The sequence below is a fragment of the Prunus mume genome, linkage group LG2, assembly GCF_029339155.1.
Source record: "Prunus mume cultivar Tortuosa linkage group LG2, ASM2933915v1, whole genome shotgun sequence".
NCBI classification, from domain to species: Eukaryota; Viridiplantae; Streptophyta; class Magnoliopsida; order Rosales; family Rosaceae; genus Prunus; species Prunus mume.
Genome location: NC_142699.1, coordinates 42,943,937 through 42,957,335, shown reverse-complemented (window position 1 = coordinate 42,957,335; position 13,399 = coordinate 42,943,937). Strand labels below are relative to the sequence as shown.

At 37.3% G+C, this 13,399-nt stretch overlaps 2 protein-coding genes across 3 annotated transcripts; both read right to left on the bottom strand.

Moving 5' to 3' along the window:
- Positions 1–199: 199 nt before the first annotated feature.
- LOC103322445 (small ribosomal subunit protein mL104 (rPPR9)-like) lies at positions 200–2,131 on the bottom strand. The gene has a single exon (XM_008224359.2). It carries the CDS (start codon positions 2,125–2,127, stop codon positions 358–360), a length of 1,770 nt encoding a protein of 589 aa, XP_008222581.2. The 5' UTR covers positions 2,128–2,131; the 3' UTR covers positions 200–357.
- A 730-nt stretch (positions 2,132–2,861) lies between these two features.
- LOC103322446 (Tetratricopeptide repeat (TPR)-like superfamily protein) lies at positions 2,862–11,004 on the bottom strand. Of its 2 annotated transcripts, XM_089046419.1 has the most exons (5): positions 7,946–11,004; positions 6,227–6,506; positions 5,621–5,762; positions 5,428–5,531; positions 2,862–3,435 (listed from the first exon to the last, which is right to left on the bottom strand). In XM_089046419.1, exons 1-2 carry the CDS (start codon positions 10,943–10,945, stop codon positions 6,462–6,464), a joined length of 3,045 nt encoding a protein of 1,014 aa, XP_088902545.1. In that variant the 5' UTR covers positions 10,946–11,004; the 3' UTR covers positions 2,862–3,435; positions 5,428–5,531; positions 5,621–5,762; positions 6,227–6,461. The 2 variants fall into 2 exon arrangements, with proteins under 2 accessions (XP_088902545.1, XP_088902544.1); XM_089046418.1 differs by having other exon boundaries at positions 5,428–5,762.
- Between the last annotated feature and the right edge of the window lie 2,395 nt (positions 11,005–13,399).

Here is a 13,399-nt window from a genome sequence, read left to right as displayed (position 1 = left end):
TATATTTATACGGACACATTGAAACACATACAGTAAATATGCACACATAAATCAACAAAACGAGTGGGCCCACACAAACGGTTCAGATCATGAGATGACATTGTGGAGTGAGCTCAAACAAGCATTAGCGTTGTATGTACTTACTAAAAGGTTAGAGTGTTTCTGTACAGTAAATAAGCACACATGAACCAACCAAGCATTGAAATTAAGAGACTATTTGATTGCCCCAGCACAGTATACACAGATGCTACGTGTATGGAACCACATGTATAAAAGAATTGTAACAAGAAATCGGTTAGAACTCACAACTCTTCAGTTAATGGAGGAAAATACTTCTTGTTAATAGGTCATCAACAGCTAAGTTCTATCTATTTCATCTATCTTCTCTAGCAATTCCTGAGCTATTTTCGATTTTCCATACCTTCGGAACGCATTCTGAAAAGCATCCCTCACGTAAACTGGTGGGTAAAACCCCTTTTCAATCATTGATTTTAGTTTCTCATATGCAGCTTCTAACTGGCCATCTTTACACAGCTTCTGCAACGTCACGGTTTCCAACTTCCTTTCCAATTTAAGACACAAATCCATCTGCCCATTTTCCCTCAAAATTTTGTCAACTAACCTGTAAGTGTGGAAATGTGGTGAGCAGCCCAACCCAAGCATTTCTATCAATAAGCCATAAGCAGTTTCCCAATTTCTAGCTTCGCAATAAGCATGGATCAACGCAGAATAGGTCATACCATCTGGAAGACATCTATTCTTGTTCATTATCTTAAAGACCCTTTCAGCATCATCCACATTCCCTAATTTGCATAGCATAGTGATAACATGATTATAAACAGCCAACTTTGGTTTCATGGAGTGGGAGAGCATCCTCTCAAACAACTTGCTAGCTTCATCAACGTAACAGTGTTCACACAAAGCCTTCATCACAATGCAGTAGCCCTCTTCGACACAACTCAGCTTCTTACCCTCAACTGCCTTCAAGACCTTGACAGCCTCTTCCGCTTTTCCCAGTTGACAAAGGCCCAATATAAGCCGGATTATGACAAATGCACTAGGTAATAAACCCAATTTATAAACTTCCCAAAACACTCCAACTGCAGGCTGTATAGCATCACTGTTTCCACCCACTTTAGGAACTAAAATTGTAAAGGTTCTATAAGGATCTTTCACTCTTACTTTCTCAACAGCTCCTTCTTTCGCACTAAATAAACACAAATCTCCAATAAGAACATTCACTGCAGACCGAGTAGGAACCAAGCCAGACTTACACATATCACCAAAAACTTCAACGGCAGTCTCAAATCTACCAAATTTACATAAACCAACGAGCATGTTACTATACGAATATGTATCAGGGGATTCGATTCTCCGAAAAACTGCAAGTGCAAAATCAATTAAATGCCCAGATGACTCCTTCTTACAAAGCACGTAGAGCATATTATTGTACACAAGATTATCGGGTTTACACCCAAATTTTGATTCCATTTCTTCAAACACGCAAAGGGCTTCTTTAATCCTCCCATGCCTACCCAGAAACCTAATACAAATGGACACAGACCGACAGGAAACTCGACCCTTGTGCGAAGACACAGTCAAAAGAAGACACTTCATATCATCAAAGAGCTTCCTCCTACCTAAGAAATCAGCCATGTACTCAACCACAGAGTCATCAAACTGAAAACGCATTTGAAATCCAGCCCAAGAAAAGAACTGCAAGGTTTTACTCCTACCCAACTGCTTATAATTCATCAAAATTTGAAGCACAAGTTCTGAGCTCAACATTTCTTTGAAGTTTTTCAACAAACTATCAATGCTTGTGATTTCATGGGTATCTTTAGAGAGTAAAGAGCATACTGAGTTGACAATAGAAGCACTTACTGTGTCTGGAACTCGTGGGACTGGTGCAGCGAGAGAAATGGGTCTTCTTGTAGTGGATTTTCTTGGGATTGTGGTAATGTGATTCTGGGTTGTGGATTTTGGATTGGATTTAGAAGAAAATGGAGACAATTGGGAAAAGGGTATGAGAATTTTGAAGAGAATTGGAGAATGTGTGAGAGCTCCATTTTTTGTTCTACTCAGGGAGAGCATTAAGGTGAGGCAAGTGCGGGTCGGGTTTGCCATGTTCACTTCTGTAGGGTCTTTATAATGTAAGCCCTATTTTTCAACCGTCAGATCAAATTAATTAGCCGTTAAATTAAATTAATTAGTTTAATCTAATAGTTAAAAGATAGAGACTCGTCTAATAGCCTTAGATAAGGCCCTTACTATAAAATAACAACCGCCTTCGGCCATCTCCAATGCACAAACACAAAACTCAAATATAACTTTATATCAACCCAAAATTCATCTACGAGTTTGAGCTTAACTCAAAACCCAAAGAAAAGAAAAGCCTGGCTGATAGTGCTTATTTATCTCTGTATTTGAGGTCTTAAGTTCAATTTCCTCTTTCCAATATTGCTTGGGTTGTATAAAAAAAATAAAAATATAAACGCAAACATTTAGTCGTACATTGGAGCGAAAACAGCTAAAGAATTTGTATTTAGCATTGGAGATGATGTTAGCGCGATAGCATCTCTCAATAAAAAATTTGACAGGTACCAAAACCAGAAATGAAATATAAAGCAGAGAAAGATTCATATCCTTTTCTGTAACCCCAAATAGGGTTAAATTACATCATCAGATTCAGATCTTAACACGTTTTTTCATTAAAAGAACTGCACATTCCTAACCTACGTATCATAATAAATAATGAAGTTGAATAATTCATCGAAACAAGTCTCTTTGGACGGCAACCGTGGCAAAGCTGGAGTTATTTCTTTTGATATACAAGGTTTTTTCAGCCAGAAGATCACAAATTCTCATAAGCAGATTGTTCAGGATATAATCGAAGCTTTAACATCAAATGGTAGGATGATTCATTCTCAGCGTTTGACAAACTAAAATCACTTTGTTTTGCTCAATTTTATCCTCAACAATTTTTCCCAACTGCAAATGGGATGTTACAGCCTCCGTGAATATTTAACCCGAAGCTATGTCGAAGATAAAATCAAAATCAAACATAAAACAATCACACTTTGGTTTCAAAGAATGGTGGCCTCAGGCTCTCAGCTACAAATTACTTTAGGCATTAGCAAATGCCAGCACTCATTTTACCATCACATGGCATTTGCAGTCACCTTGAGCTAGCTTGCTTGAAACACAACTTATTTCCGTTTATAGTTTCATCTGTATCCTTTTTCTTCCTCCTTTTGTGAATAAATTCGAACAAGGCAGCAGACATCCCTCGCATATTTATTGAACACAAGAATGCCACTTAGTGAATCGAACTCATGTCCTACCGCTCCTACTTGAAAAATGAAATCCACTTAAACATGATTCGAACATGACTCTAGAGGTTGTTGAGTAGTTTCATCATCTTGGTTAGATACACTACAGCCCACCCAGAGAACAAATAAATCAATATAAATGATAAATATAAAATCACTATCATTAATACGGTTTGATTTAAAAGTGAAGGAAAACAAAATAACAGCAGAAGTCTAAAGAATCTAAAATCTTGCCCAGGAAGTGTAACAGAACAAAATAACTACAGAAGTCCAAGGAAGCTAAAAATTACATTACCAAGAAGACACTGTTTAACCAGCAAGCCATTTAAATATGGATTATCATCATGATCATTTCTAGGTTTATCGAAACAAACCTTGTGTTTGCCCATGTATTTATTGACTGACAATTAGATGAATAAAAGATTCCAGATCTTGTTGATTGTTGCATCGACATCCTTGAAGAGGAACTTAAGAATTGATGGCTCAGATCATTATACCACATTGTGGCATGGTCAAACTATGAGATCCTTACTTCTTCTAAAGGGTTAATTACAATTTTGGTCATTGGGGTTTGGCTCGAAATCAATTTTAGTCACCATGATTTCAACTTTCCCGATTTCGTCATTGTACTTGCAGTTGTTAATAAATCAGGTCCAATCCTTCATTTCCGTCAGTTGAGCAGGGGCTTTATTGTCCTTTCGTCCCAGCTCAGCTGTCTGTCTGTCCGTCTCTCTCTCTCTCTCTCTCTCTCTCTCTCTCTCTCTCTCGCACAGTCGCATCCTCATTCGTTCAACCAAACCCATACCAAATCCCTCATCTTCTCTCTCTCTTCTCAATTCCCAATCAACAACTTCCACCCCCAGCCCAACTCTCAAAGAAATACCAAGAGAACCCTAACAAAGATCACTACCTCTCACTCCCCCCACTCACACACTCGCAGAACCCATCCAATTTTCAACCTTCAATTCACAAAACAATAAAAACTCATGTAACCAAATATGAAATTAAATACAAAAAAGATATAAAAAAAGCTTTGGATCTTGTTGCCCTTGCCGACCTCGTACATGCACCAAGAGAAGGCACCAAAGGCACCAAAGAAAATGGCCACTGCACTGGGACCCTTGTTTGAGTGGCAGCGGTGTCACTAAGGACGGAGAAGAGCTTGATCTGGACAGAGAGAGAGAGAGAGAGAGAGAGAGAGAGAGAGCTGGGCTGGGAATGGAAATTGGGAATTGAGAAGAGAGAGAGAAGATGAGGGATTTGATCTGGGTTTGGATGAACGAACAAGGATGCGACCGTGGGAGAGAAGAAGAGAGAGAGCTGGGCTGGGATGAAAGGACAACAAAGCCCGTACCAAACTGACGGAAATGAAGGACTGGACCTGATTTGTTAACGATCGCAAGTACAGTGATGAAATCGAGAAAATTGAAATCATGGTGACCAAAATTAAATTCGACCCTAACCTAGGTGACCAAAATTGTAATTAGCCCTTTTCTAGGCTAAACTAAGGTCATCCTTACAAGAGACTAATTTTATCTCATACCTGATGTACCTAATAAAACCAAGTACAGTATTTTGTTTGTGGATTAACTACTATCCTCAAGGTAAATCAAATAGAAATAAATGCTTGCAGTACCACAACAAATCCCATACACTACTTTTCTGGCAACGCTAGCCATTAAAAGGAAGTTTAACTTGAGCTCCTAGCATCTGTATAATGCCTGCTGTTTGAAATTTGATACCTTATGAGATCCTGTGGAGAAGATCCAGATAGCTCCAATCCAATCACATCATCCTTATCCTTAACTAATCAAATTCAATTTATAATTCATAAGCAATAATTGCTATAAGAAACAGGAACTACGCAAAATAAGTTCTGACTGAATCACATGCACACAAACGACAAAAAGAAAAAAAGAAAGAGAAGAAATTGTGAATTCCTTTCTAAGGTTTTCTCCCTACCCTATAAATTTCATCCTGCAAATATTCTGAAATGTAAATCACAAACTACCATGTATGTGCCTCTGTTTTTGTTTGCATGCATATTGTATCTACCAACTAAACTGCACAAGGAATAATTCAAAAACAACCCTACCTTGACATCATCACGTGAAAAACGAAGACAATTCCCACGAAATGAATTCCACAACGCCTGCCAGCTTTGCACTCAACAAGCAACATCAGCGGTATGTGATAGAGCTGAACAATATCATACTTATCATGATCAAGTAGCAAAGAACATAGTGAATTTATCTGCACCTAGTAAATTAGTAAAAACAGCAATATACTTAAAAACTACTGTCCGGAGGTATGAATAATAGGATCCAAAGTTCCTGAACTTGTGATGATTCATAATGGAAGGTGGTATTGGTCCTGCTTACACTCAAGCAGCATCATCTGTAAGCCTTGCCGCAGAATATAAAACCTATGCTGCATGCATACAGTTATAGGATTTGTGAGACGATACGACAATACCAAAAACCTCCAAAAATAAGATACAGGTACCACAACGGATACAACAATGAAATTAATTTTCTTTTTCTTATCTAACGTACTGTTTTTTGTTTTCATATTAACTCTTTTAACATCTTAAAATGACACTTAGATACCCTTTTTCAGAAACAACTCCAAAACCTTTTAAAATGACACTCTTAGCTCCGTTTTTCCTATACTAATTTTACAAATAACCCCTTTCGTATCTATCTTGATCACTTTTGTATACATCATGCATGCCTCACATATCCATGCCATATCCAAAAATCAAATTTTCCTAAAGGGAAACTGGATACAGACTTGGAGCATATGGTATCTGTCAAGGCATGCCTTATCAGTATCAAATCCTCCATTCTGAAATTTTTGAAGTATCATGCTTAGGACATTTGAATCAGATTTACCTCCTTCGAATAGCAAGCAGAAATTTCTTCTAGCTTTCTTGCAATTTATAGCCACTTTGCAAGGTAAGAAAAACTGTAGGATCACTCCATTAAGCAGGCAACTGTCATTCATATCCTCACGGTGCATATGCTTGCACAAAGACTCCCACACAAATACTTTTCCACTCCTCAAGAGAACCTTAGACCAAGGTCCAATGAGTCATCAGTGGCAAACAACAAAAGTTCCGAAAACACACTACTTTCTGTCAGATGTCTCTTCGTCCAGAAGCCAATGGATGTCCTGCTCAATTAGTTGAGACTAATACAATGAATATAAGGAAGAATAATAAACAGAAATAAACAAAACATAATTAAATAAATAAACATGTCCAGTTAAAAACAGAGGCAACTTAGATATCAGCAGCGCCAACCGTTTCAGATTATTGGTCCAAGCTATCAAGTAAACTCATGTAAGGTTAAGCTGGCCTCAATTTAGACGAGTCTTGGAGCTTCCAATACTTTGAAGTTTTCACAACACAAGCATAGATTACCCCCTTCTAAATGATAATAGTCTTTAAAAATTCTGCTTTCCTAGTTATAAATTAAAAAGACGAGCAAATGAAATAAACAAAACATATGATCTAAGTCATTAAACAGAATGCTTGGGAGAAGAGAAAAAAATCATTAAAGATTGAGTTTACACAAGCAAAAACAAAAACCCCATTCTAGGACCCAGAAAGCAGAGCTGAGCAAAAGGTTAAAGCATGCCTATCCCTGGACTGAAAGTCTTGCAGAACAGTCCAACAAAGGCAATGTATGCTTTTTGTAGTGAAACATCCTACTGGCTACTGCTGTGTTATTCTTGCTCATTCAATTGTAAAGATCTTGTCAAAATGAAACTACAATTCTTCCTAGTTCCTAGTGATCTCTACATGCCACATCAAGGGTCCTTATAACCTAAAAATAAAGCACAAAAGACAGTTGACAGGTAGCTTAATATACAGCTTGAGGCAGCTCAATCACATAATGTAGTTATGATGGCTTCATCTACAACACATCAATCGGTACCGACATTTTTTCAGGGTAAGCAAATGCTACTGATAAGGCAAACTTGAGGAAAAAAAAAAAATTGCCAAGTGCAAAATTCTCCAACTAACCAATGATCTTAAACATGTAAAGAAAATTTTCTTTGCAATAAATAATGATGAACTACCATACACTAGGTTGATCGCTTAACAGACAGGTCCACCCAACCATTTACTATAGGATTTACAGACAAACAATTGGTACAAGTAATTGTACAAGACTTCTAAGTTAAGTGCATTTCCTTAATCCAGTCCTTGGATAATAAATAATGGCTTAAAGGTCCATGCATACATGCAAAATGTATTACCACTCATAAAATTTACATGCATATACGGAGAGAAATAGACATGTAAGTGCACTTGCTTAAATGTGCATGTACTCACACCAAATACTAAAACCCTCGCCTTAATTCAATACTTTTCAAACAATATTTAAAACTATTAACTTCAAAGAATTCTAGGAAAGAAATAGTTTGACACTTTATCTATGCAAATATTTTCAGTTAGAATTTAGATTTTCCTCTTTTTCTAGGGCATATAGTGTATAACATTCACTCCTAAAAAATAGCACAATGAAATGAAATGGTTCATAGTATAAATAAAGAAAAAGATATATTTTTATGTAAAAGAAATGAGGTGAGTTGGAGAGACGAACCATCTGGCATATGCTATCCGATAGTTGAAGAGCTTCATCCCACTTATTAATTTTAATGAGCCCTTTAATAAGGTCAAACAATGTCATTAGCTCTGGAATACCACCTTGCCTTACCATGTCTGCAAACAGCTCCAGTGCCTTACCAACCTTATTTGCATGTAAAAGACTTTCAATCAATGAAGTATACATATTCTTGTTCGCAGATGTAAAAGGTGAAGATGATGAAATCTCGTCATGCAGCTCAAGAGCAAATTCCAATCTTCCAGCCTTTACAAAATTATCAATCAAAACTCTGTATATGTGAATAATTGACACTGAACCACACTCACTCATCTCATCTAAAATCCCAAGAGAGTTCATGAACTCTCGGTTGTAACCTTCAATAACTTTATGGTAGCCTACCATATGCTTTGGCCAATATGTTTGTTTCATTTCATCCAAAAGCTTATGAGCTTCATCCAAAAGGCCAGTTGAACAGCAATGGTTTATCAAAACCCTGTACGTGACAAAATTTGGAGCACAACCTTTAGAGCTCATTTCTTTAAAGAGCTCAAGACATTTTTCGATTTTACCTGCTTTCCCAAAGCCATCTATCATTGCAGTATAAGTAACAACATTTGGATAACACCCCTTTTCTTCCATCATCAGCATAAGCTTATAGGCTTCATCTGTCTTCCCAACTTTACAAAGACCATCAATCATCTCTGTGTAGATAACAACATTTGGTGCACAAGAGTTTTCTAGCATTTTAGACAAGACTTTTAAAGCGAGATCTAGTCTTTTATCCTTAAACAACCTATCAATCAAAGAGCTGTAAGTGTACACATTTGGACTGTACCCTTTCTCTGACATCTTAGTAAACACCTCTTGCGCTTCATCTAGCTTCCCATATTTACAAAATCCATCTATAAGGGCATCATACACAATATGGGTAGGTTCACAACCTTCTACCGACATAGCATCCAATAAGTCACGGGCCTCTTTGACCTTGTGTGCTTTGCATAAACCATCCACCAAAGCTCCATAAGTATAAACATTAGGTTCTTTCATACTCTGATTGTCAATTCTAAAATACATATCAACATCAGGGATTTCCACATTACCTCTCATCCTTTCATAAATCAGGCAGGCCTTTTCAATTCTACCAGCTTTACAATGACCGTCAATTAAAGCAGTATAAGTAACAACATTGGGAATGCAACCTTCAGTCAACATCATCTCAAAAAGTTGATTTGCATCAGACACCTTCTTTGCTTTAAGGTATGCATGTATAAGAGCAGTATAAGTCACCACGTTAGGAGCACAGCCATTTCCTACCATTTCATTAAACCAGCTACGAGCCTGTTCAATAAGGCCAGCTTTAGAAAAACTATCAATTAAAGTAGTATAGGTATAGACATCAGGAATAATACTATTCCTTTTCATTTCTTCAAACAACAAAAATGCTTGTTCTACCTTGGATGAATCACACAAAAAGCCAATAACTTTAGAGTATGTACTAGTGTCAGGCACAAAACCCTTGCTCATCATTTCATGGATAACATTAAAGGCTTTCTCATATTTTCGGGCGCCACAAAGACATCGTGCAAAATTGCTCACATTGACCTTATTTAACACAACCCCTGCATCAAGCATCTCACCATAAGCTTTTTCAGCCAAATCTAACATATCTGAGCTAGGTAATTCCTCGTTTCCACATATACCACCAATCAAGATATTGTAAACCACATAGCCTGGGTGGCACCCGCATTTTACCATTTTCTTAAGCAACTTGTAAGCATAAAAGTAATCTCCTAACCTGCAATACGCATTTACAAGAGAATTAAATATCTTACGGCTTGGATAACAACCTTCTGTGATCATCATACTAAGAATCCTCTTGCACCTACCAAGCTGTCTTTTTTTTAAACAACCACAAAGCAAAATCCTATAGGTTACGACGTTAGGAATGCAAGAATCACACCGCATTCTGTTCAAGAAATCCATGGCTTCCTCAAAAAGTGAAGCTTCACACAACCCAGATATCATCTTTGTATAAAGAGAAGTATTGGGCACAAACTCTTCCTTCTCAATCAATGTGAGCGCTACCTTCCACCTCCCAGCTTTGCAAAGGGCGTGAACAAAGCAACCAAGTGTATAATCATCCATCTTAAACCCCAAATCCGACATCTCCACATGAACCAAGTGTGCTGTATCCAACCTATCAGCTTTTAGAAACACTTGAACCAAAACATTGTAAGTTGCTCGAGTTGGCTTGTATCCGAAATCCTTAAGCCTCCCGAGCTCTTCCAAAGCTACATTCCACAAACCATTTCGGCAACACTTCCATATCAACACGTTAAGCAACTTGCCAAGCACCTCTCTATCATCACCCTTAATTTCTCGGAGAAAATGTTCTGGAACTCTATCATTACTACCACACTCCAATAACTCTAACAATGCATCATACACAGGACCAGTGTGACTATACCCAATTTGTCTACCTGCCCATATGAAAAACTTCACACCTAATTCAGGATTTCGAATAAGCTTCAGTACTTCCATCACCAGAGTTTCATTCAGAATATCCCTAAACTGCCTAAGAAACTTCTGGGTTTGGTCACCAAACGCATCATTATAATTCCTAATCTTATTCGAAATCAAAATGGCATTATTAGAAAACTTATCTGATTCAAATTTAGGCGTTGAAGACCCATCACCGGCACTGATATCTAACACCGAATCACGCAAAGAGGCGAATTCCTCTGCCGAAATAGACTCAATTCCAGAACTCCCAGGCATTGAAAAGTCGTGAGGATCGACCAGACCATCGAGATTGTCCGGCGAAGAAGTGCAAAGGAATCTGGGCAGGCAAAGTTCGAGATTTTGGTGAAAGAATTTGGATGGAGAAGGGAAGGCTTGTGATTGACTTGTGGTGAAAAGGGGGTTGGATTTAAGAGGGGACGATGACATGGTGGAGATTGAGTGCAAGAGGAGAGTTTTCAAACGTCTTCGGCTCATTTTTGAGCTGCGAGAGTTTGAAGTGAGTAGTTATTTCAGGGTTTATGATGGGGTTTTGTTTTCAGGCCAAAAAATTTAAATAAAAAAAAAAAAAAAAGGAAATAAATAGGGTTACCAAACAAAATAAAAAATACGGGAGATGTTCTCTGGTGCGAACGATTATTTGAGGACAACACTTTTAGCCGTTGGATCGAAATTAACGGCTGGGATGAAGACCCGAACGTGAATGCCCACTTTTTCTATTGTTTTTTTATTTCTTTTCTTCTTCACAATCTGTTGTCTTTTCTTCTTCACAAAAAATAATTAAACTCGAACACCCCAAATTAGTTTCTTTTTTGATGAATTTTGTTGTTCCACCAGTTCGGTTGATATTTTTACTATAGGAATTGAAACATATAAATGTTTCTTCTGTAGAGTACGAGCAGAATCAATGACTTGAAGTACATTCCATATATATCAAGTTGATTTGAACTCAACCGTTATTGATTTAAGCACTTCTATTATTTACTTCTATATTTTCAACTATATTATAAAAAATATAAAAAAACTTTAATTATATATAAATCAAAACTCGACCGTATAAGTGAATTTTATTGATAAGCAAGAGAATATACACATAGTTAGGGGGGACGCAATGAACCTTACTCATCAAAATGCATACTTACACATAACTAAATACTTAGATACAAAAACAACAATACATTAAATAAACATGCAATGCAAATACAATCTTAAACTACTTAAGTGGTACCCTACGAGTCTTCAAAGCATTAAACTACTCGATTATCAAATAAATAAATATATATATATACATATATTATCAACAAGTTCTCTTTCTATGTAGAGAATTATCTCCAAGAAACTCATCCTCCATCTTGTTTCGAAGACAGGTTTTAATGAGTCTCATAGATGAAAAAGCACGCTCTACCGTTGTTATAGAAACTGAAAGAGTCAGACGAATTAGTTTCTCAATCAAATAAAATGTATTTCTTGTTTAAACAAGTTCTTGGAATAATTGAGAAAGATACATATTATGAAATTGTAAAAGATGAGAGAGTTCAAACTCATAATGTAGAAGCTCTTCTCTTAAAAGATGAATCTCATCATCTTTGAAATCTTCATGATAGAATTTCTCTGCCAACCCACATATTTTGTCATATGAAAGGTTTTTTTTTTTTCGGTAGAAGTTGCAATTCATTGCAAACCCTCAAAGGGGTAGAGAACAATACAAACAAAGCCGAGCAAAAGCACCGGCCATAAAACTAACGGAAAACAAACATGAACAAATCTAGCTAAAACTATTATAATATAGCATGAAGATCATGTTCTCGAGCCAAAAACTAAAATGTCAAAAGCCAACAAAAAGACATTTAGCCTACATAAAGACATATAGCCCACAAAGAGGCATTACACCCACATTCAGCATAAAGCCCACATTAAATATAAAATACATAAAATAAAACACAGGAAACCTAGCCGACATAACCAAAGAGAAACTCCAAGCCGCCACCACCAGCAAAGAGAAACTCCACAACTGTAGATGGACAAACCACCAATCACCACCATGAAGAACCAAACACCCGTAGGTCAGCAAACCAAGCCATCCCTCAAAACGTAGCCCACCCAAGATTCACTAACAGATCCAGAAATGACCCAACCAATACATCCGAAAGACAGCAACCAACAAAACAAGAATGAGAAAACGCATTCCACAGTCAGGAGGAAAAGAACCAAGAACCTAGAAGGAGGTGGTGCAAGCACCTGAGTTAGAGCTCTACACACCTTCCAATAAATACGCGCCAAAACGCGTTTAAAATTTGTAGCTACAAACCAAGGATGATGCCAGATCAAAGGGGAGGTAAAGGAATCCAAATGAGCCATGGATTTTAGGTAGGTATGGAGCAGGACTAGGATAAAGATGGTGGTGATAGGGGAAATCATGCCCATGGTCTTCATCCCACTAGATTGGAAAAAGGGGGAGAAGGAGGAAGATGAGGAGAGGGGAGGAGGGGTAGACCAACTCTCCCCTCCCCGCCTCCCCCAAGATACGGCGTTGAAGGGGTAGGGGGTTTTGTTTTTCTGCTAGGATTAAAGAGAGAGAGATGTGGCGCTCGAGGAAAGATTGTTTTTCTCGTAAAGTCTTCAATATGAAATGATTTGAATGCATCACAAGGATCCAATGTTGAGCTAAGAGTAAACAGTTCAATTGCGCTCTTTCCAAATATGTTTTCTAACTCTATCACTGAAAATCTATTACAACATTAAATATATCAATATGAATGCTCAACCGTAATAAAATTTTGTTGTTGGCAAAAACAACACGTACCCTTTATATGAGGAACTCTCAAGTCTGGAATATCAATCCATTTATTTTCACAAAATGATACCATACCCCCAATGAAAGCTTCCCAACCACTTTCCCTCAACATTGAAAAAAGAGACTTTGTGCTTAAA

Coding starts and splice junctions, on each gene's coding strand:
- LOC103322445 (XM_008224359.2), bottom strand. CDS start 2,127: ATGGCAAACCCGACCCGCACTTGCCTCACCTTAATGCTCTCCCTGAGT.
- LOC103322446 (XM_089046418.1), bottom strand. CDS start 10,945: ATGAGCCGAAGACGTTTGAAAACTCTCCTCTTGCACTCAATCTCCACC. Junction 6,507..7,945: donor CGGATAGCATATGCCAGATG/GTTCGTCTCTCC, acceptor CTAATTGAGCAG/GACATCCATTGGCTTCTGGA.